The sequence below is a fragment of the Oreochromis niloticus genome, linkage group LG8 (assembly GCF_001858045.2).
Source record: "Oreochromis niloticus isolate F11D_XX linkage group LG8, O_niloticus_UMD_NMBU, whole genome shotgun sequence".
Taxonomy (NCBI): domain Eukaryota; kingdom Metazoa; phylum Chordata; class Actinopteri; order Cichliformes; family Cichlidae; genus Oreochromis; species Oreochromis niloticus.
Genome location: NC_031973.2, coordinates 5,823,403 through 5,848,648, shown reverse-complemented (window position 1 = coordinate 5,848,648; position 25,246 = coordinate 5,823,403). Strand labels below are relative to the sequence as shown.

Genomic DNA, 25,246 nt, shown 5'->3' with positions numbered 1-25,246 from the left:
TGATTCAAGAATTGTCTGATTGAATATTCACATGGCAAGAATGTAAAAAAATGTTTCCTGCACTTTGCTAGAAGTAAATAATCCTGATTTTAAAGAAAAAGAGATTCTTAAAAAACATGAAGTTGAGTAAGATATTTACAGGATAAGCCCCTCCTGAAGTGCTCGCATCTTTGATGATAATTCCTCCCGTGATAACCGCCTGACAATGCTTTCAGACGAAACTTTTAACTAGATTACATCACTACAACTAAGTTGTTTGATCTCTGCTGGGTTATCTTGTTTGCATTGGGCTGATCAGTTTCCTTGTATGTGAATCAAATGCGTGGTTACTTCAGGCTAAGTCCATCACAAGCATCCCACCCTCCTCCTTCGCTCCCTATCTCCTCTCTCCGCTCCTCTTCCTCCTCCCGTCCCACGGCTGCTTGCCCCACAGCCCATCAGAATGACAATGGTATTGATGTAAATGTGTCGCCTTTGGGCCGCTGAAGCATATAACCTTGCATGCCTGGCCAGCCACCGCCACAGTTTATGGCTTTATTGTGTTCCTTTTATGTCCTCCCCTGTTGGGAGGGCGGGCAACAATTTAGAAAATTCACTGTATATGTGCCCGTGAGTGGGAGGGAGATTATGCGTGTGTTGACATGGGTGTGCGCGCACTGTACGCACATGTATCCGGATCAATTAGTCAGAGCGCAACCCCCGAAAAATCAATGTGTCAACATGTATGTCAGCGTGTGTGAGGCTCCTCCTGGGCAGGAGCCAGGCTACATCGCCTACCTCCAAAACCACTTTGGGGATCATTTTTTTCCCGATGATCCGGGATTAAGCAAGTTGAGCAACAACTCAACTCTACCTTTTTCATCTGTCCTCCCTATCCCTCTTCTCTCATTTCCCTCCTCCTCTCTCTTTTCACTCTTTCCTTTCTTTTCACATTACCAGGGGGTGGCGTGTGATTGACAGATGGGAACGAATAATAATTTTTTTTTTCGTAACCTAAGGCCATCTTCTGTGATTGGCTTGCCAGCTGACATCTCCAAACCTCATTCTCCCCCTGCTGCCCCACCACCCCCTCTTAATATTGGCCTGTGGATGAGGCATCCTGAGGGAGAAAAAAGTAGAGAGAGAGAGAAAATATATCTACTTAGGGAAGAACCTCAGAGAGAGGGAGGGAAGGAGAGGACGGGTAGGAGCGTGTGTGCATGTGTGTAAGAGACACTTATTCTCTTAACTACTAGGAGACAGACACACTTTCCTGGCCCGACTCAAAGAAGGGGAAAACAGGAGGAAGATTTTTTTTTTTTTTGCTTCAATATCATTTAATTTTCCCCTCATTCAACAATCAAGCTGCCCTAAAGCTTCTCTTCCTGGAAACTCTTCTTCATTGCCTACTGGAAGTTCTATGTATGATCCACTTACCCTCTCACACACTACAAGGCTTACCTCATGGATTTGTATCTGATTGGATATTTGATGTGTGTGTGGTTGTCCAGCTCACGGGTGCTTGGAGGCTATCCCATCTGGTGGTGAGTACAAATCCACAGTTTCAGCATCAGACCCTATAGCTGCATAAAGAGAGAGCGACTTTTTTTGGTCAAATGATCATTTCTGAGAGGGCAGAATGTGCACTTTCAGTAGACTGCGTGGAAAAATGTTCTCCAGCCCAGTCCAAAGAATCTTAACCTCAAATACTAGTGTAACGGAAAGGCTTGCCGTTCTTTCCCCTGCACATTCAGGTCTATTTATCACGTTGGAGTATGTTATGATGCAAAAGGGTGAATTTTAGTTTAAATCATTCAAACGTGGGTGTCTTCTTTTAATTTAAGGGGAAAAATACTTCAGCAAGTGGTCACCATGCTGATGTGAAGTGTCAACAGCAAAAGATGGACTTCGGAGTATTTTCACATAACAGTTAAAGTCATTCATAAATACATAAATTGCGTCTTTCACTCAGGACAATGACAGGACTGATGCTGCGCATGAAAACTCAACAAAGCCTCAAAAAACAGCCCCCCTATTTATAACCATAATTAATTTCTTTCTGAAATACAACCATATAATTTTAGGAGTGCCTTAGGAAGTACAACAATAATGGCTTATAAGATCAGCGTCATTTTGGTTTTGTTTGTTATTGTGCGTCACTGTTCTACATTCAGGCCGCCGGCCCCCCGAAAAACCTGCCATGAAGTGGATCTAAAAGATTTTTGGACTGACAAAGTCCACACAATTAAAAAAGAAATATTACAAATTTGCGGTTTACCACGGGCACAGGCTGTGCTTAAATCGGTACATTTTGGACATTTTGCTTCAATTGCAATACAATTCACCCCTCCACTACGGATTTGTGAGGAGACAATATGTTTAGGTGCCGCAGGTTTTACTCTTTGTTAAATTATCCCAGATCGCTTTGGCACCAGCAACTGAAATTTAGAGGTTTATCTCATTACAGATTCAGCTACATGCAGCTGACCTCATAGCTCCTGGTCTTCTTTTGTAACATAAAGCTTCTATTTTGGAGATATTTGTGTAGGCGTATGACAAAGCTCTTTGGCACCCGACACAATACTTGTCAGAGCTACTGCACTTTAGTAGCCCAACTAGCATGTGGTCCACCGTGGTGCTGTCCAAACCGCGAGCATCTTCTGGTTTCATTTACAGAGCAGGCAGCTGCCAAGCACACAGGCCACAGGGCTGAAGTGTTAATGGCAAAGAGGACTTTACACCCACTCCTGGATTCAGCAAGAACCCTAAGACAACAGTGACAAGAGTCGGGATTCTCTCTGTGTGAATTACCTGCAGCTGTTCTGTTCAAGGGCTTACATGACACTGGTGTAATGTTTGAACCTTAACAGTGCGCGCTACCTTTGATTTGGGTAACAATTTTGAAGTGTAGGCTAGGGTAGATGTTACTGGAGGGGGGGTTGAGATGAAACAGGTAGCTTCAGGTGACCGGGCAGGGCTGAGGAACGGGCACCATCAGTGGCACCATCCCACGGTATAGAGTATGTCCAAAGGGTGACAAATGAGCTGGTGCATCAAAAACAAGAGGGTGCCGAGTTTCAGCGAGGGCCCAGCCTCTCCTCGCTTCTGTCTCAGGGGCGATGACTTGGCCATAAATTCTCCAGCCAAGGTGGGACGGGTTTGAGTGGAAGAGGAGTTTTTGACTGCTTTATGCCTGGCAGCCGTGCTTTTTTACAAGATAGGGTGTTGAAAACAAAACAGAGCATAAATAACTCGAGTGATATGCAGATATGCGTGGACGAGGATGAGGTGTGGTGGAGAGAAAGCCATAGCAAACTAATGAGGAGGGTTTGGAGAGACAGAGCAGTAAACTGCCTTCTTGAAATGCAAGAATGTTTGGAAAAACAGCGAGTTTGTACATCAAGTTTTGAGAGAAGTCATAACAGCTCGAAGCTTAGATGTGACCTCACATAATCCACAGGTTCCACAGTGTTTCTATCCAGTTATCTGACAACACCATGCTCTCTGTGTGGTGAAGGAAAAATGAAATAAAGATCTATTATTAGACTTACTGCCGCGGTTTGGTTTCACCTTTTAACCCGAGAACGATGACATAATATGTTTCTCTTATTAAACGCCAGCTTTGTTAATACTCCTAATCGTAAGTTAGTGTGGCGCAGCATCTCATCTATTTTCAGAACAGCAGCCAGCAGTGTGTTTGTTTCCTTGCGTAAACAGTGATAGCTGTAAGTGAATGATGACAGCCACTCTCAGCGATGAATTACCTCAGCTGAACTGACTCCAGCCATCGAGCACCAGCAGTGATTATCGGTTTTAACTCGGCCACAAGATGTTTAAATCCAATAACTGCTGTTTTCCTGATCCTCTGTTATCATCACCACTGCTAAATCCACATGAGAAAGCAGAGAAGTTGTACACCTCTTGTCAGTTTTGTCCGTGCTCTTTGTCATAAAAGATTACTTTAAATTTACATAGCTGCTGTTGTGAGAGGTGAAATCAAATAGAGAACAATGGCGGGGAGAAAGAAGGAGGGAAATGACAGAGAAAGAGATAAAGGAATGACGCAAGAGTCTGTTAAATGTTTTTGAAAATCGCCTTTAATGACCAGTAAGCACAACCGCGGGTGACCATTATTAGTTTAACTTCCATTCAGGTGAAGAATTATTGACACAGTAAAGCAGTATAATAAATCTGCAACATTAACACAAAAAACTAGCAAATTCCATTTCCTAGAAGTGCCAGATAATACATTTAATGCCCTTTAATTAACATTTGGAGCTTGCAATGGATACATACAACTTCCTGGCTCAATCTGCATTACTTGTGGAAGTTTCGAAAACCACTGGGGCCTCAATAATATCTGTGGCATACCTCTCGAGATCTCCTTCCCGGTTCAACCTGAGCAGCTTAAATGGGGCTCTAGAGTCCATCTCCTGGTCTCAGGAATGTCATTATCTGGCTGTGACACCCCCAAAACCCTACTGCTGGCAAAAGGGGCCACTTAAATGATCCTTACTACGAGAAAATCCTCCCGTCTGCAAGTCTTGTTGAAAAGATCAAGGATGTTTAGGTATTATTCTGCAGTTGAAGGTGAAGAAAAGAGCAGGAAAATCCATAAGAATGTAATTCATAAGAAACTTTCGGGTTCCATTATGAACGGCTGACGGCTGCTATAGGACCAGGGTCAAAGGCAATTTAGGGCGAAAGCTTAAGATGTCTCAGCAGAAATTGACATCCACAGGGATACTGGGCACAAAACAATAATACATTTCTCAAAACAGTATGATTATGTAACAAATGTTAAGATTCCCTTTATCCTAAAGCATCTGTAATATGACTAAATACGCATTGAAGGGACCATTATGCTCACTTCCAGCTAAGCAGTGTTATTCTTGGACGTACGCTGGGCTCAGTGGAGCCTCATGGTTCACACACTGTCTTTTAAAAACAAGCCATTTAAGCCTATTTTTCTGATTGGCCGTCCCTCATAAGCAGAAGGTTTCACATGAGCATTAATGTTTAAGTTTTGTTTCTTCTACCAGTGGAAAACAAATGTGTATTTACAACTGTGTTTTAAAGATGAGGTTTGAAACTGACTGAAAAATTTGACTTGATTAAACTTGATTGAGTCAGTCACTAAAGATTTGCTACCCTTATTTTCTGATCCATTACTTTACTTCACCCAGCGCAACAAGACCGTGGGATGACACTATCAAGGCAAAACCGAGCTAGGTAAGAGGTTCAAAGGAGAGTGGTATTTCAAAGCAGCGAAGGCGAGTCCTAAATTTCTCACACCATCAAGGACATGCGATGTGCTCTTGTAGGAAATGACAAAGTCCCCTGGTGCGTGGCTATCAGCTGCTTTAAACCACAGGGCAGCACAGTTACTCAAAGGGAAACAGCAACGGCCAGGGGCGAAGAGATCATTAGAGGACACGTGTGGAGGCGCACATGCACACATTATTTAAAGTCTTCATTACCTGGCTGATCTCACCTCTGTGGCTTGTTACAGAGGTCAATTATTAGTGGCAAGCAATTTCTTTGACAAACAGGGTCAGTGACAAAGATGTGCCGATCACACCTGTGCAGCCTGTGTTCAGTTAAAGCCCTCAGGTCACTGACCAGGTCAGCCGAACGCCTGACAGATGCAGTGAGAAAAGGAGAAGGCTATCACTCAAAAATAGAAGGGGTCCCATTTCAAATAAAAGGATCTTTTTACTTTGCAACCACAAAATTTATCTCCAAAAAACAAAAAAAGACCATTAAATCAAGTATGGGTGTTTCATTTAAAGATTTTCAGAACCAAAAGCTTTCTGTTTTCCTTTTGTTGCCAGAATTTTACTAATCAATCACATTTGGATATTCTCTGGTTGCATGCAGATACACAGCAAAAAAGGGACTGCATGAGCTGAAATACAATCTCAAACCATCTGATATTTTCTGACAATAATTCAGCTTATTAGTAGTAATTTTTATTGTAATTTTTTTATTTGCTATCATGATTATCTGACCACAACAACAGCCCTGAAAAATTAAACACTGCCAGAGAGGTTAAGCCACCAGACAAGCCAATGAGTTGCCAGACTGACACAAGTGTAGAGGAGAGAAAAGTTGCACAAAGATTGCACGGTCTTGCAACAGCAGGTCCAAAGTAATGGGCAGTGTCTCAGACTGCAGCAGCACCTCTGAGTGAAGTGTGTGTGAACCGGCGGGCTTTCTTAACCGCGTTTTATTTAATTAAAGCCATTAATTTTTTAAAATTACTTTTAAAGACAATTTGTGGTGTCTGAAATAACCACAATGGAATTCCTGAAATACAGTAAGAGATTTGCAACAGTTAAGCGTGAGTTATGATTTGCATGAGATGCATTACCGCTGACAATTCGAGCAGGAGTGCCAACAAGCTGCCTTTCATGAAGAGAAGCTGGGGACAATGCGCTGTTTGAGTTGCAGTTCATTCAAACACTCCCTCAAGACTCAAATAAGCTCTGTCCTCTCAAGACAACAGCTCAGACTCTGTTGTGTCCACCTACCAGCAGAGAAAGATGCCAAGTTCCCGCTCTGACATTCATTTATCAGTGCCTTATACTCCCCAGAGCACTTCAGTGCAGAGCTACTGCTGCTCTCATTCTCTTCCTGACAGGGAGGTTCACAAGTTTACACCCTGTTCAGTTTCCCTCTGCACGTCTCCATACTTGTGACTGCAGGGGCTCCTTGTCCCAACTCCGCACGCTCTGCAGCAGTCTGCAGAGAGAACTCGGAGAGGAGGGGAGGCAGAAGGAGGTAGAAAGACAGAACAGGTTCGAACATTTTTCAGGGTCCTGTCATTTTTATCTGATCAGCCAGGAGCTGTTGGACTACAAATCAAAAGTGTGCCAAAGAAAAAGAGAAGACAACAAAACACAGATAGCAGCTTTGCATTCCAGCCTCCACCAGGAAAAGTCCCATCCTCGGGCAAAGCCGGCAACTTTTCTTGGCCCACTTACTCTCTTTTCGAGTGTCTTTATCTCTCTGTGGATTCTGTCGGGGGGATTCATAGATAAGATACCGATGGCAGTGTTTTTGGCGCACGGTGCCGCCTGCTTTTGCTAGGGCGTCGTTAGCAACGTGACATCCTCCAGGCAAATCTCCTAGGCTGAGCTGCAGCATCAACATATAGCGGTATATCGGAGGTAGATTAGAGTTTAATGCAAACAACAGTCTTGCAGTTTGTTACTGCAGAGGAGCGTTGCTCTCACAGAAGAAGTGACACAACACACATGGGACTCAATGCTTCAGGCACAGACCCAGCATGCGCTAACAAAACAACTATAATATATAAAGTTCCTCTATGGGAAATAAGTTAACTTATTCAGACATGGCTAAGAACAATTGGAACACATCAGGGCTGGTTTTAGAGTGAAATATTAGGGTGCGCTGATAACAATAACAGGTGGATGTAGCCCAAAAGCTGAGAAAGAGGACCAGCAGCCATATGTTGCAACTCAAAGCCAGTGTTATGAACTCAGATGTTAAAGACACATTTGAAGGAGAAAAGCCACTGCAGTCCTAAACTGTTCTAGCATGTCAGCGAGGTGCATATCAGAACAAATGTCTAACTTTCCAGCTCCCTAATATGAAGTCCATGTGATATCAGCTTGCATAGACGTGCAAAAAGCACAGCTAATAATGTGGGACATGCACTGGTAGAGAGTGGGTGTCTTGTGCTATATACTGCACCCTTTTTCTGGCCTAATCCTCAACCTTAACCCATACCCACCATAAAAGCGACGTGGTTAGGGAAATGTTATCTCGAGCTGAGAGTTTTTGCCTTCAACATGTTGGTGTTTTGAAACTAAATGTGAAAAGCTTGGGTGGATCTGAGTGTGAAATAGAAGCGTCGCACGCTCACTGGCTAATGACGAGTAATAGACAAGATGTTACCCAATGAGCATAATCGTCCTTTCTGACTCCAACAATGACAATGATTTGCAAAATAAACTTCATGTTGTCTTTGATATACCCTCAAGTTAGCGATGGAGCCCATAAAGTGAACAGGAAAATCTTTACTGAGGTCAAGGAGAAAGGGCATTGAGGGCAGCTTTCCCATAGACTTATGTAGCCTTTGACAACCAAAGAAGTCGCCTCCTGCTGGCCATTAAAAAGAATGCAATTGACTCACAGTAGCGACATTCATCTTTTATGCTATCTAGGCACAAGCCAAACAGAACTTTACTGGAACCGTGAACACAAAAGAAGCAAATTATATAAAAGATATGCCAGTAATAGTCTCCTAACATTGTCCTAAGATTAAGGGTTTGAGTGTTAAATTCGGATCTGCCTACTATAGAGATCTCATGAAGACAGGAGGAATTTTCCCACACCACTACACTATCCAATGATTGTGTGTAGTTTTGTTAGACTTATCACATGTTAAATTTTATTAATGGATTTTAAATTGGAACTTTATCTTTGGTTATTTTCTAACTGATGGTTTAGGATGTTTGTTCCATCTAACCTCACTACACCTAACACGTTGTATTGGTTTGACGTCTGGTAATTGGCGGTTAGTAAACACCTTCTAGGTGCATTCAGACCACCTTCAGGTATTAATTGTGCCTTACATATTACTGGGCACCGGTAAAGCAAGGGGAAAAGATATATTTTAAGACAAGAAAAAGTCCCAAAAACCAGTGGTTATTACTGGCCTGGGTACCTATTATCAATTCTCACTAAGAGTGCATACATTGGATTCCTATAGATTCTGATCAAGTTTGAAGAAAGCGTCAGGTCTGTTTGTAAATGACAAATCTTTCATCTGTAGTATCTTTAGTATACCACTGTTGTAGGTATACTAAAGATCTGCATATTGCTCTTTCCTAGTTTACTGCCAAGAGGAGAAAAATTTGATTACTTGGAATAATTTACAGAATCAAACATAAAAACTCAAACATACTTGCAGGCCTCTATAATTAAAGAAGACAAATGCATTAGTTCTACCTGCTCTCTGACATCTTGCACAACATTTACAAATATGTTTAATGCAAATTTAGCATTTCATCTGTTGCCATGTACTGTAAATAAACATTGTGTTGGAATTAGAAACCTAAGTAGCAATGCAATCATGCAGTTCTTAAGTCTACGTCTAAAAGTCTAAGCAATAATACATAGAGGGATAGCTAGTGATAGATTCCTTCTCTTCACCTTCTGAACTATTACCATAAATAATTTAAACACAAGAAAAATAAAATGCCATGGTTAGCATACTAACTAACCATTTATGCTACTTTAGACTTAGAAGCTATACCTCCAATTGTTACTTTCCACATTTTACAAGCAAAACATATAATAAACATAAAATACACTAGCCTGTAATCATCAATCAGCTTTAAACATTGATCAAATTCAGGCATACAATGCCAGAATACAATGTATAATTACAACATGCTTGGGTCATTGTACTTCTAGTACTAATCAGTTAAGTTTTGACAGTAAGTTTTTCAGCTTTAGCAAAACAGCAAAATGTGACTGAGCGTGTAGTTAACTGTTGCCCCTGGAGAAGCTTTTAGCGCACCAACACATGCTAGAGAGCGCTAAGAAAACTGAAGAAAAAAAAATGTTGTTGTGTAAAATAACGCTTCACTGTGGCTACAAGCCAAAGGCAGAACAATTAAAAGTGTAATATACGATACTGTAATGCTTTTACTTTAAAAGTGAGATGACTACACACAGAGCTATCTGTTAGCTTAAAGCTAAAAACATACAAGCTAGATGAAACTGGTTGGTTAATTTCCTCTGTTCAGATTGTGTCAAATAGTTATAATTAATAAATACAAGTACAAAAAAGAGTTATTTATTCATTGTGGTTCTAGACAAGACAAAGCACATCTTTTCCACCATATGTAAATAAATAAATAATAAAAATAAAACTAAGAATATAACCTAAATAACATTTTCCTTACATATTAAAATGAGGCAATGTTGTTTAATTACCGAGAAACACTTGAACTGATACTATGTAAGTCAAAATTTCAACATAATAACCCAAAATGTGGGATTAGCTCTTTCTTACAAATTTACAGAAAAGATTTAAAACACAATAAACAAACATACAGATTAATATGAGTGATACCATTGTTGCTGAGTGATGAATTAGTAGCCCTAACATTAACATAATGAACACAAAGAATAATATTTTGATGATTACACAAAGTGACAGTGTAGCAATCTGTGCCAAATTCTGTGAAACCCACTGTTTCACAGAATTTGGCAGATGAATGTAAACTTCAATAGTTATGAAATTTGAATTTCAGCTCTTCTGTACGACCTCTGTTGGTGCATGCTCTTGTAAAATCATGCTGTCTTTCACTGTCTAGAATTATCACACCAATGCAACGAGTCTTCAAACAGCGTAAGGTGCCCGCGGCAGGTTTGTCCACACTAATCTGTAAATTTGTGTATTTCAAACTCGGTAATGTATAAATCCGACAAGCCATTTTGAAGTCACATTTGATTACACCTTCATATCCCTGTGGGCACTTACCTATAATGACCCTCTATTTGCTTAACGAGGCAAACAGGCTGGAGAGCAACACTCCTGAGCTGCTTAGATTTGTGCTTATTGGCCCTGGTCATGAACTTCGTGCTAACGGCAATGAGGTCAAATGTCATGTTGTTTTCAACAAGTTCAGAAGGTCACCTGGTACGTTTCGTGCCCCTGGATATAGGAAGCTGTCACACACTGAACCCTGTAACGCAGACCTCCCACGACACAGCACATGAGTCGACTCTTCTATTCAGGTTGAGCTTGCTCAGAAACAAAACAAGAACTAAAATGTGCAATAAAGACATGCCTTGCACCTAAATTTCCTCCCCAAGCAGCAGAGACTGCAGTAGTGATTTTATTGCACTGGGAGTGGCTGAGCCAAAAGTTTTTGTTGACAGTGTTATAGTCTTGATTGCGTGAATTCCCATTTCTCAGCAAGGTGTGTGGTGGAATCCCTTTGTTTCCTTTGCTTCATTTCTATGGTTTCCAGTGGCCCATCATACTTTCACATCAGTCCGGTTTAGATACTGAGAAAACCCCCAACCAAGCTGTAAACCCCCAGGCCAGAAGAGGCCCCACACCGATGTGCCCGGGCATGCACCTGCCAAGCCCTGCCGTTTGCTGCTGCTCTTCTGCTCGTCTCATCCCCTGCAGCAGATTCCCCCGGCATTCTGCCTCTCTGGAGGTCTCTGCGTCTGCTGCTCCCTCACTCGGTTGAGACACGTTGCGCGTAGCTTCCGAGAAGTGAGGCAAAGCAGGCAGGATCAGCAGTGCACACATGCGGTCTCTGTGCATGCGTCTTCGTGTGTGTCTGTTTGCACAATGTGTCTTGTAACTCTCATTAACACCTAGCCAATAACTTATCCCTTTCATCTCATCTATCCATAAGGATCAAGCGAGGCACATGCTTTGCAAACAAAGACAAATAGCCTGGCAGATCCACAGCCTGTTGTTTAAACACGCTATGTCCACCACAAAGTCCCATGTGGTTAGCTAATTGATTCCATCAGAAATCCTGCCCACCACAGCAAACAGTTTCATCCTCTTGAATGGCACAGTGGTCTGATTCATAAATATCTGACTTGAGCAAGAGAGATTTGTCTTTGAGGTAGCTCATTGATGTTGTTGGGGAGCATGTGACACCAGCATTCATCTAGTGGCTCATCATGCTCTCTGGTATATCCCATGACTGAGAGATTAATGGGCAGCAACCCATCTAGCAGACAGTGTAATTAAGGTCCTTAGTCACGCAGTCACCAGACGGGGTGAAGTCAGCAACACTTGAACTCTGATGTTGGTGGGATTGGGACTGGCAGATGAGATAATGTGGCTACATTCGCTTGGGTAAACTCAAGACAAGAACATGAATGGAGATTGATGAGTACTATCAAATTACTAGCTCCGCATGGGAACATGAAATCGGAGAAAATGGCATGTTAACTTTGAGTTATTAATAGACAGCAAGCGTATTTTTTCTTGTGCGTAGCAGCATTCGATAATTTTTGAGTGTCAGATCAAGTTTCGTTATGAGCTTCCACGTGAAACACAAGAATTGTTTATTGTGCATCTGTGTCAGTCACAAACCCCACAGCAGCAACACAATTGGCTCAGCTGATTATCGGATGATCAAATTACATTAGGTTGTCTGTAAAAGCAAAACAGCGTCATGTGCCAGAATGCTACCTCCGCTAGTAAATCTTAATACCTGGCAAAATATTAAGCTAAGGCTACCAATGCTTAGATGAAAAACAGTATAAAGAAGGAAGATGTGGGTGCAGGGGGCTTGGTGGGAGCTTCATGGAGAAGTGCACATGAGTTGTGAACGTATCTAAGAGCCGATTTTTTTTTCTTCCCAACTTCAATGGCTTCACTTGTGTGTTCGGGTGGGGCACTGCACTGCACTCATCTGTCAGAGTCAGTGCCTGCTATGATTGGGTTGCGCCCTGCGGGTGTCCTGAGGTCATCCCGAGTGGCGCTCTGATCTGATCGGCATCAATTGTTCCCGCGTGATCCTCTAAGGGCCTCCAGCGCCACGTTGTCCAGTCAGACTCAGCTAAGTGCTGCAGAGTCTGCAGACTCCTGTGAACTGCCAGCACATCTTCACATCCCTTACCCAGTACACACTCACATCATATGCATACATTGCAAAACAATCATTTAGTCAAGCTTGTACTCAAACACATATTTTTCATGGGGTGATAAAGGCTATGCACAGAAACAAATAAACAAGAAATATAAATCTGGCATCTAAGAGAGCTTCTGGAAGAAAGCGTACATTTTGTTTGAGCTTGTCAACATGAAAAGCGTGTTAAAACACGGGCATGACACACACGTCTTCTCTCTGTCTTTTATTTCAAGAGAAATAGAAAGCAATTAAAATTAATTACCTGAGTGAAACTATAATGGTTTCTGGCAACACATGCTGAGCTCGACTGTTTGGCAGTGATTAATCCCTGCTTAGACACATCTGCACGAGTCCTCTGGTGAGGCGCATCGCCTCAGACGTGCCATCTTTGTGCATCACCGTCAGTGTTCTTAACACATCACCTCCAGAGGACAACCGCAAATTAATGACGGTACTGCAAGGGCAGGTGTTTTCATATATTCGAAATCACACGAGGGGGCTTTTCCCCAAACTAAACAGACAGGTTCTTGTGTGTGTTATCTATTAGATCAGCAGATCTGTGCATGCTAACAAGTGGAAACACTTTGAGAAGTCAGTACTAATAGCTTGTTTCCCTGCCCTGAAGTGGGCTTATTAGCCTCCCCTCTCTGGTGAGAAAAAAGGAAGCAAAATAAAGAGGAGCTCTTAGTATAAACAATATAAATCAATAAAACACTCAGGTATGAATCATTGTTCTCTCTTGGGGCTACATTTATAGTGTAATGGGAGATTAATGAATACAGAAGCGGTCTCTTCTCACAGAGCAGGTTGCCTTTCAGTGAGGCCTCCCTGGCAGGTTACCATTCTTGCTATTGTGGAACTGAGTTCACGGAGGGCACAGAAGATGTGAGGGAAGCACAGGGAAGGGCTTTTGAAAGAATACCAAACTAATGTGAGAAATGTACGGGTTAGTTTTATTTCTTTTTTGCTTATAAAACCTACAATAAAAATGTCAAAGTTCCAAAAAGTCAGACAGCAGTACCAAATTTATTCAATGGGTACAGTTATTTAGGCATTTTTGCTGAATATGTCTTGAGGTTTGTTGCAAATCCTCAGGAAAAAATAAGAAATGCAGTTATCAGTAAGTGTGTTTTTTTGCACTTGTGTGTTTAACACAGAGGTGCTGATCTCACTTAACGATGGCTTCCCTCTCTCTGTGACACAGGTCCCTGGCACTGGGGCAGCAGTACTCATCTCTGGGCTCCCAACCCATCCTGTGTGGCTCTATCCCCGGCCTCGTACCGAAGCAGCTGCGTTTCTGTCGCAACTACATTGAGATTATGCCCAGTGTCGCTGAAGGTGTCAAGCTGGGGATCCAAGAGTGCCAGCACCAGTTTAGGGGCCGCCGATGGAACTGCACCACCATCAAGGACAACCTGGCCATTTTCGGCCCTGTTCTAGATAAGGGTAGGCCTTTTTTTTAAGGTTGCTATAATATCTTTCTTGCTGGTTTTTGTACTGACATACAGGCTTACTGAGTAAAAATAAATGATCTAGAGGGATCTAAATAATCTTTTCCAAACAACACCCAACTTTAAAATGCAGTCTTTGAAGGTAAGGCTACTGCAAGCTGTTACAAAACTGGTGTTTAACACTTTCCACCCTAAGGCTCAGCACTGCCTGAGCTGCCTGGGCTTTTGCTGACAAACGACTAACTAGGGCAATTACAATAATATCCACCTTTCCTGGCTGCACTGAGAAATGAGTGCAGGTACAAGCACTGACACATTAGTCATCTTTATCTTCTATATTGCATTTATCTTCAAACTCATGGGCTTTTTTTTTTGGTTTTTCCCAACCTTGTTTACACACTCGTACATGAAAGAAGGTCAGTGCGGTAAATCTCTCAACAAAACCTGACAGCTGATGTACTGGAGGCATCCATCAGGTGCTGTACACGCAGAATGCTAAGTGTAAACTATCCCTACACTTATTTGCGTCAATTAGGCAGTCCCACCAGACCTGACAGTGGGAAACAAGGCACACAGGTGTCCTGCTTAAGGCCTTCCACTCCCTAATTATAAAGGCAGAAGTTTGTGTGTTGCGTGTGAGGTTGCTGATTGGAAATGAATTAGCCTGTGTGTCAGAGGCGAAGGAATCTGGGCAGAAATGGGCAGTGTGAGCAGTCCAAGCTCCTCAGTCAAATAAAAGGGAGAGGGGAGGCCAAATGAGATTACAGGCAATAGAAAAGGGCCGGGGGGCTCCGCTCAACCCCTACTGTGCATGAAGGCCAGTGCGCGCCTCACACAGTCCAGCTCCCACGGACACCCCATTCACACGCCCTTTTGACTCTGTCATGAAAACAGGCTGAAAGGGGATCTCTCCCAACCTAGCCCGGGTGTGCACAGTGGGATAGGGAAGGATAGGATGGAGGGAAGGAGGTAAGGATGTAAGGATGAAGAGTGTGCCACTTTGGGAGTGATTAATGGAGAAGCTCATGCTAGGGAAGCGAGAGCTACCAACCAGTACCCTGGCCACCTTAAGCTGTGGGTTGGCTGCAGTGGTGCTGTTGGTGGATGCCTGGAGGAAATGGGGGGTTGAGGTGCTGTGGTGGGTGGTGGTGTATGGGATTTCGGCTCAGGGTGTTGGCGGAGGGGGGACTTGGGGAGTTTAGGGAATGCCAGCTCCGGGCAGAGCTGGGCTGTGGGGGCGCGAGTCGCTGGACCCTTTGTGTGGATAATACGGTGTGACACAAGGGAAACAAAGGCGGATTGATGGGCCCAGCAGGTAGCAAGAGCAGCGCTAGCCTTGGCTAACAGCCAGAGCTCCAGGGGCCCGGGGCTCACAGGCCCCTGTTTTGGAGGGCCCACTTAGGCTTGCCAGGGCAAGTAGGGATGCCCAACATGAGGACAGTATGTCATCCAGTGTTGTTCATTGGACATTTAGATAAACCTCTTTTCATTAGGAATAAACAATGAACATGAAATGTGTAGACAAACAGTTTCTTATTATTTCAGTTTTACAAAATATATCAAAAATAATTAACAAACACAGTTTTGATTAATGTTATTTCATTGTCTGTATTTCTCAAGAATTTCTCAAAAGCAGCCAACATAAAAAAAGGGTTTTGGTTTTGGGACACTGACTGCAGTCAAATTGTGGGTGGGGAAAATATGGCTAGCCTCCAGACAAACATTTGTAAACTTTGTCTGTGGCTTGTTAAGTGGTCTCATTGAGTTTTTGGCAGTGGATCCATCAAAGAATTTCTAGCTCTAGTTGCCAGTGTGGTCAGCAAAATAGGAGCTTAATTCTCCAGTCGTGTTCATACAAATTTCAAAACTCAAGTCGTGCAGTTCTGTAGATCAGATATTCCAGCTGTTGAAAGCCTGAAGGTCTGTTCTGTATAACTATCATAGAGGGAAAAAAGCTGGGACGCTTGGTAAAATGTAAATAAAAAGGTTGCACAATGATTTGCAATTCTATTGATTAATGGTTAAAGCAATATGGTTCAATTTTTTTAAGAGAATTTTTTGAATCCAAAACTAGAAACATGCTTTAAAAAAAGAAGGTGGGACAAGAACTATAAAATACTATAGTCTAATAACCAAGAGGCAACATTGGAAATGTTCCCAATGTTGCCAACTTGTTTGTACCTGAGTTCATTTAAGATTTATGCAAACTGGAAAACTGTCCCCGTGGTCGGGCCATCAGAAATGTTTTATACCTTTTGAAAATGATGGAAAAATCATTGCCTCCAGGGTAAAGTGAAGAACATCCAACATTATTAGTACACAGTTCAAAATTTAGCATCCATAATGATGCAGTGTGGCGTCTGTGCACATAGAATAGGTAACTTGGAGATCTGCAAAGGCACCATTAATGCTGAATACAGGTGCTCCTGTTCAGCTAACACTTGGGGAACACCCTGTTTATTTCAGCAAATAATGCTAAAGCACTTTCTGGGGATATTACAGCATCATCGCTCCACAGTGAGAGAGTCTTGGTGCTTGTTTTACCCAGGGAGAAATCATTTGGTGTCATATGAAATGGCAACTGAGCAGAAATAGGTTCCCAAACGCTTGGAGAGCATTGCCAAAAGAACAGGTTAAATCAACTTAAAATATGTTACTGGTATCAAAAAAATGTCTGTGTATAGTTTTTATTTAAATATAGGTTAAGCGCTCTGAAATCATTGTGTTCTGTTTGTGTTTTCATTTTACAAAGCCCCTCACCTTTTTTTGGAATCGATGTCACAGGACACCCATAGTGTGTGTTTTCTATATCTGGTGGAGCGTAATGGGTGAGCCACAGTAAGTGTGCTGTGATTGTGAAACAATGGTGTCTGGTTACATAATAAGCTGTTGTCTTCAAAGACAGCGTAACTCCATCCGTCAGAGTAAAGAAGAAACAGCCTGACACACTGCTAGGTTTCACCAGAAGGCCTTAGGCTGTAAACAGGAATAGGTGGGTGGATGGGGGGTAACAACATTCCTGAAACACTATCCAGATGCAAAGCAGCACACCTCAGGGATGACAAGGGGTCACTTAGATCCCACTGAGCGTTAGACTACAATAGGCTGATGTCACTGCAGGGACTCTGCTGTTAGGCTCCTTGGTGGTGCTTCCACGTCACTGATGATGATCAGAACTGAGTAAACATAGTTAAACATTGTTTATATTATATTAAATTGTATATAAGAGATGTTAAGGTGTTCTTCTATAGGCTTCTTGTTTTTTTACAGTGGCAAATACCTGTCCATTAATGTGCCTTCGCAAAGATGAAATGTTGTGTTAAAAGGTTAGCGCCTGAAGGTATCCCTTTCAATACATCTGTCTGGATGTTGGCAGTAGTAAAGATTGCCTTGTCTACATTTACCACAAGATTGACACACTTCCTTTCCCTCTCCTTTTCTCTGTCTTTCTGTCTGTCTTCGTCCGTCTCTTTCAGCAACCAGAGAGTCAGCATTCGTCCATGCTATAGCTTCAGCGGGCGTTGCATTTGCAGTGACACGCTCATGTGCTGAGGGCACGTCGACCATGTGTGGGTGTGACTCCCACCACAAGGGCCCTCCAGGGGAGGGCTGGAAGTGGGGTGGCTGCAGCGAGGATGCAGAGTTTGGGGTGCTGGTGTCCAGGGAGTTTGCAGACGCCAGAGAGAACCGTCCAGACGCTCGCTCAGCAATGAATCGGCACAACAACGAGGCGGGACGCACGGTAAACACATTTACTATGAGGAACCTGCAGAGCTGCACTGTTATTTTTCTACTTTTCACATGGAAAATAACATTAACCAGCCAAAAATATGTGGGTACCTCAACATAATATCCATATGAAAACCTTTAAAACCACAGACATTAACCTGCCGCTATAAGAGCTCCCACTCATCTCAGAAGAGTTTGCCCGAGTTTTTAGAACCAGGTTTTCACCCAGTCACAACAACAAAGTGACGTTCAACACAAAGTCGTTGTACAACTTAAACCCAAAGATCACTTTGAAATAAGGGTTAGAGAGCATAAAAAACAAAGATAGAACAGATAATCAAAGTCAAAGTTTCTTTTAAAAAAAATTTTTAAGTTTATTTGTATCATGGTAAATGGCCTGTATTTGTATAGCGCTTTACCAGTCGCTAAGGACCCCAAAGCGCTTTACACCTCCAGTCATCCACCCATTCACACACTGGTGATGGCAAGCTACGTTGTAGCCACAGCCACCCTGGGGCACACTGACAGAGGCGAGGCTGCCGGACACTGGCGCCACCGGGCCCTCTGACCACCACCAGTAGGCAACGGGTGAAGTGTCTTGCCCAAGGACACAACGACCGAGACTGTCCAAGCCGGGGCTCGAACCGGCAACCTTCCGATTACAAGGCGAGCTCCCAACTCTTGAGCCATGATCGCCCTATCATGTCAAATCACAACAATATTTGCCTCAAGGTGCTTTATATTGTAAGGTAAAGACCCCATGATAACAGAGAGAAAAACCAAATATTCAGACGACACTTGGCAACAGTGGGAAGGAAAAACTCCCTTTTGACAGGAAGAAACCACAGACTCAGGGAGGTGAGGGGAGGAACAGGACAAAATATCTCAGTAATAATTATTATTTATTATCTGAATATTTATTTGTAGTTTAGTTTTTATCAGTTTTAGTATTAGTTTACGTGTTTTATGTGTTTTTAGATTAGATGTACTTGTCAGATGAAGAAATTACAATACAAACAATATTTCACTGTCAACAAACACACATGCTGAAGACATTTCCTCTATATTTTTATATTAGTTTAGTTAGCTTTGTATGTACTTTGGGGTGGACTGGGTGCAATTAATTAGTGTTATTAAAAATTATATAAGACTTAATGGGTCTGCAAGACAGCAGAAGGTTCTGACAGTCCTTTATAGCACTCTCATAAGTCGTGTTTGTTACAACAACCTGAATTATTGGTCAACATTTAAACCACGATGATGTAAAAACACGGACATGTGGACTGAAAACTGACTGAAAATATTACTATTTTGGATTACTGATTGTTCATGTGACAGACATGGATTTGGTACTTGACTTGTCCACACAATCCCAAGTTTCCATCTGAAAACGAGCACTTGACTTTGAATGACTGGTTAATTACTGATCTAAGCAACATTCATCTACCCGCCATGCCCGCACACCTTGCCTTTCATGCCTTGCATCCCAATGAGAAATTCCCCGACAGTCAAATAACCCAAGTGAGCTGAGGGGGAAAAAAAGAAGCAAATCAGCTCAGCCTTAAAACATCACTGGCTGCTGTCACTGCTGGGAGAAAACAGGCTGCTCGCTGAGAGGCAAAACAGGGGGACCACACGGCAACAAGACAGCCCTTTGATGCGCACAGCAGCAGTCAGAGCGACCACAGGAGCTCACTGAACAGAGGTAATGTCAGAGGAGTCACCCGTCCTCTCCACCTGGCCCTCTCACGCTTCGTTATTCAGCCCCGAGGGCCTTGGATTTGATGTTGGCATGACAAGCTCACGGTGTGATGTCACTGGTCCACTTTTCTCCCCTCTACTCACCCAGAGGTGCCACAGCCACCTGCCTTCCGCCCCAGCTGGGGGATTTCTGCAGCTAAATATAGCTGTTGAGCTAAAGCACAACACAATGAAAAACCGAAAACATAAAAACACGCCCCACGGGAGCATACTCACAATGTGAGCCAATAACTTCAGAGAGAATTAGCAGCGGCGCAGAGCCTCCATACTCCACAGCTGCATGACACTTCAATAAAGTGCAGCCACTGGCATATTGTTTTTCTTGGCCTGCTTTGCAAGGCTTTAGTGGTTTTGTTAGTCTGCATTACTGAATTCACTCTAAATCTCTGAGCATAAAGCTTTACCAGATCTTGTTCCGTTGTGGCAGCTTCCAAAACAGTTATCAAACTAAGACCAGCACATTTTACACTTCAGAGCAATGCGCTGCACAAAGAGAAAAAAAATCACAACTTGTTTCTACCCAGAAGACAACAGCTGTAGTTAAAATCTCACCAAGCTCCAACGTTCTGTCAAAAGAAGCGTACTTAAAGATTTATTGGCTAGGTGAGAATTTGTTTTATTTTTTGGAGCATACCGAACATATACAGACAAAAAGTGATCTGTGTGTTCAAGAAGCGCACTATCCCTTCATGCAGTGAATCTGTTCTGAATGCAGCTGGATGAGGCAGATTTTCTTTTCTGGGCAAGAGTCATGACACTCAAGAGATGATGCTTTAGTGAGGAAAAGTGTTATTAGAAAAGCTTAAAAATCTTGGATGCATGCTGAGATGCCAAATATGTGGTTTTTACTTTATTTCAGTCACTACAGTCAAAAGAAGGTTGTCATTCCCATCTGCAGTAATTCATATTTGGACGTATGGTTCATTTTTGGGCCTCCCAGCGCCTCCATGTGCAGCCAAGACAAAGAAAGTAGTGAGAAGACCTATTAAAAGGACAGAAGAGACACTGACAGCAGATATTACACAGATTATCAGAGAAACGGCATGAAAGGAAGCACTGAGGTAGAGGAGGGTTACAAAGTGGCTTGCAGATGCACAATAGGTGGGCTAAAGCAAGTGTGAGTACAGCCTCGCATTGCAGTTAGGTGATCTGTTGACACTGTGGCCTACCTAAACTAATGCTGGCCTCAATATTAACTCTTTCAAGCCTGGGAAATAATTGCCAGGACATTTAAATGTGTTTCTTGAAACGTCGGACACATTTTTAAACGAATTAAATATAAATTTAAATATATGCGTTTTAATTTGTATAATATTTGCCACATCTAGCATTTTTTTGCAAAATTTGAAAAAGGGAGAAAACATTTTCCCACGCACAGACTTTTATTCTGGTTTCTTTTCTCGTTCTCAGACTATCCTGGACCACATGCACCTGCGCTGCAAATGTCACGGCCTTTCTGGAAGCTGCGAGGTGAAGACGTGCTGGTGGGCACAGCCGGACTTCCGCATGCTGGGCGACTACCTGAAGGACAAGTACGACAGCGCCTCAGAGATGGTGGTGGAGAAGCACCGCGAGTCTCGCGGCTGGGTGGAGACCCTGCGAGTCAAATACGCCTTCTTCAAGCACCCCACTGAGCGTGACCTGGTGTACTACGAGGGCTCGCCCAATTTCTGCGAGCCCAACCCAGAGACGGGCTCCTTTGGGACGCGCGATCGTGTCTGCAACGTGTCGTCGCACGGCATTGAGGGCTGCGACCTGCTGTGCTGCGGACGCGGCCACAACACCCGGACTGAGAAACGCAAAGAGAAGTGTCACTGCATCTTCCACTGGTGCTGCTACGTCAGCTGTCAGGAGTGTGTGCGCGTCTACGACGTACACACGTGTAAGTGAGACAGACAAGCTGACTGCTGGACCTTCAACTCCCCACCTCCTGCATGACTTCCTTGCTTACCCACACACACACACAAGCGCAGTCAAAAACATATTCATCAGCACACACACTCAAGCCCTAATGGGTAATGGCACATCAGTAATGGATACTTCTGTACCATTTTTTTGTACAAACCATGCACAAGAATCTATCTTCCAAACCACTACCCCCATAACTACATAATATCTGAGCAGAATGTGTCCCGTGTTGACCTGATGGATAACTTGGTCCACTCTTACGGGAAGAAGCTAGAGTTGTGCCACTCTCCCCTCGTTCGTCCTCACCCTGCAGCATTGGGCCACGACCACCCCTCCCTTCCCCTTTGTCTTTATTTATTTCCCACCCTTCATGCCAACACAGCGTTTTCGGCATGTACAGTAACACTTTTACATGTGAGATTAATGCAGTAAAAAAACAAAACAAACAAACAAAAAAAAAACAGAGACTCTCTTTGCTTTTGAGTAAAAAGCATCTTCTAACTAACACCTCACTTCTCCAGCCAGTCTGGTTGGTTTACCTTTTTGTTGTTGTTGTTGTTGTTTAACTTAACCAACCTCTCTACCCAATCACTTACTCTTAAGTGATACTGAACACGTCAGCAGCCCCAGGAAACCATCACTTTGTAACTACTGAACTGAACTGAACTGAGGCACTGGAAGTGCCGCAGTCCTGTCCTTTCTAAACTACTGAGCTGATCCCTTCCTTCCCTGCGGACTGACTCTACTGCGACAGTCAACTAGAAGATATGTGCTTCAGTCTGATTTTTTAATAGAACCACATTTCTGAAATATTACCACTGAGCTGGGGTTTGAGGTATGCAGGAGGAGGCATGCTCGTTCTGCTAACTAACAACCCGTACACATGTATTTATGTGCACTATTCATAACTCCAGGTGGTAAATATTTGAGCATTGTTTATGTGAGCAAATTCTTCTTGGTTGCAAGCTAGCAGTTCTTATGAATGACGGCTCTGTTACCACATTCACCCTGTAAATCACTCATGGTTTCCACAAATGTCATGCAACTTCACCATTCAAACTTACGGAGTCTGGGGGTAAAAACTAACCACAGAAAAGATCTGATTATATGTGTGAAGGTCACCTATTATGGCTGTGTCATTATGAATTTATGCATCAAACTTGAGTCCAGCTTATGTCCAATAATAACTCTGGTGGGGGTTTTTTTATATATCACTCTCAGTGCAGAAAAACATTTGTCTCAACAAAAATCTTTTACTTCTGGGAACAAAAGGGAAAGAAAATAAGGGGATATGTGACGACACGTGGAGACAACGTGGGCTGAGAAAGATCTGACTGGCTGTCACGTCCTTCCATCCGTGTTTTCAGTCAGCTGGACAGTTGAGGTTTTTAAGGTTGATTTATGAACTCGTATTCTTGTCAGTATACGCCGAAACACTCCTGCCGTTCTGTTTTGTTTTTTAGAATATTGGAAAAAACAATTTACTGCCATTTAATCAAAAGATTGTTTTTCATAGACATCAGTGTCAGCACATTGTGACTTGCAACAAGAGGAACCGGTTTTAAGACCGCTAACAAAAATTGCTATGATTTGCGGGCGGATTGTAAAGACTGCCAGTTCATGAAGTTTAAAAAAACGTCTGATTCTAAGAACATGAAACGTAGAATGGATGATTTATAAGGGATGTGTATGTGTGTGTGTGCATGACAAGCGACTACAGAAGAGGATGGATGGACCAGCGGACAGCAAGCTGGCTCTTCACAATGGTGGAACTAAGCAAGAGAGGTTTCACACAACATGTTCTGACAGTCCCACCTGCTTCCTATTAATTATATTCAACAACAAACACACAAGTTACCCAGTAGTGTGTAGGCTGTCCTCTCTTTGGGACATAGCTTAGCGTTCGCGTCATCTTCTACACAGCCCTCCCTACCTGGGCCTACCTTTCTGTGTTCAGTCCCCCACCCTACCAAGACCCCCAAAGGCCCCTCATCTTTCCCCGCTATATCCAAAGTTTTGTACAAATGTTTTAAAGTTGAATAATTCCCTTTTTATTTTATAATCGTAAATGTTATGTTTTTATAAATATTATTTATTATACAATGTATATATCTGTATGACTGAACTAAGATTATATATTTGAAGAAGAAAGCCTGTGTCATGTTTCTTTATGCTTGCAAAGGTACACTCAAACACACGCCTCACTTTTCTAAACGAAGTTGAAATGCAGGCTGAAACAAAGGTCTGTTAAATACTCCGTCTTTTGATACAGTATTCACTTACTTAATTTGATTCTACTTAAAGGAGAATTTTAAATATACTTACTATTATTCTGGTACTGTAGAAAAATCCAATGAAAAACAATCTCTTATCGAGTTTTTTTGTGCGACTGTATATAAAAGAAGGACTTCTCCACATTAAAGTCTCCCATTGGTTTATGAAGTTAGAGCGCTCTGCCTCATAAAGACGACATTTGACCACCTCCCTTTATCTTTAATGACACCTCAGTATATATCAATAAAGACGTGGTTTGATGACCATTAAAATTAATTTCCGAGTTTTTCTAAGGATAGCTGCATAGGCAGGGACCAGTTAACTTCTGATATAAACCAAGTCATTTTGTTCTATAAGCAGGCCTGAAAAACAACAGAGATCGTTCAGTTCAGAAAAAAGCTTCAAGTTATTCCTAGTAGGCTTTCAAGGGTTATGAGCTAAAGAGTCAAATTTCCAAAGTCGGGAAGTCATTTGTTGTTGGGTACTTTTGCGTTGTAATCTGAAAACAACATTTTTGTGACAAGTTAGAAGGTAATTGTTCCATAGATTTTTATAGGACTGCAAATCCTCTTGTAACCACAGGTATCGCCATCATGTGGCCATAAAAAGAATGCAGGTTTAAGGACAGCTTTGTCCATCTCTTATACAGTCTTTGGTCCAGATACTAGTTAATAAATGCTAAAGAAAAAACATAGAAAACACTAAAATTCAAACAAAGTACACAGACCACTGGTTTAATTTTGTTCTCTGTTGGATCTGTATACAACATAGTCTACTCAACTGGCTAGTGCTGTTGCAAGGATTTATATGGTATCCCTGCATTGCTCTGCAATTTCACATCTAAAGCTTTGGGTTGCGGTGGAATTTCTATCGTCAGGTCGATCTGCTCTCTTCAAGTAGTTTTTAAAAAACTATGGTAGAAGGTGTAACTACAAATGTATAGTAGGAAGCAATAATACTGAATGGGCCAATCACAGTCATTGCAGGCTGTGCTGACGTGACACGACGTAGTTACTCATATAGGGAAGTTATGGTGTAGGGTGTCAGAAGGATTGGCAGTTACATCATACTTTTTGCTCAACATACAGATTTAATTCAGAAGGATAAATCCCACTTTAGCTGCTCTAAATTTGAGCATGTTAACAAGCGTGCATGGGAACTAACTCACTTTAAGAGGCAGCCTCTCGTGGTCATTTAGTGAACTGCAGACACTTCCATGCATGTGTCATTTGTTTCAGCTCCAAAGATGTCCGTTGCCACCACTGAGCAGAAACACATGCATGAGCCATTCTGTGGCAGTAGGTAGGTTATTCTGATTCAAACCCACATACTGCATGAAATGTATATGAATCTAAAGCTGAAAAGAGTCTCAAAGGACTCTTAAAAACTACTGCGAGCAAATGAACTATCACCATGGCATCTGCTTAATCCAGTGATCTCCTGGAGTTCTTGATAATACACTGGCTAATATGTATGTGCATGAATTCAGCTTCA

At 42.5% G+C, this 25,246-nt stretch overlaps 1 protein-coding gene across 1 annotated transcript; it reads left to right on the top strand.

Annotated features, from left to right (window-relative positions):
• Positions 1-1,388: 1,388 nt before the first annotated feature.
• wnt3 (wingless-type MMTV integration site family, member 3) lies at positions 1,389-23,629 on the top strand. The gene is made up of 4 exons (XM_003448663.5): positions 1,389-1,523; positions 13,834-14,075; positions 17,557-17,822; positions 20,981-23,629. The coding sequence occupies exons 1-4, from the start codon at positions 1,444-1,446 to the stop codon at positions 21,458-21,460; spliced, it is 1,068 nt and encodes a 355-aa protein (XP_003448711.1). The 5' UTR covers positions 1,389-1,443; the 3' UTR covers positions 21,461-23,629.
• The last annotated feature ends 1,617 nt before the right edge of the window (positions 23,630-25,246 follow it).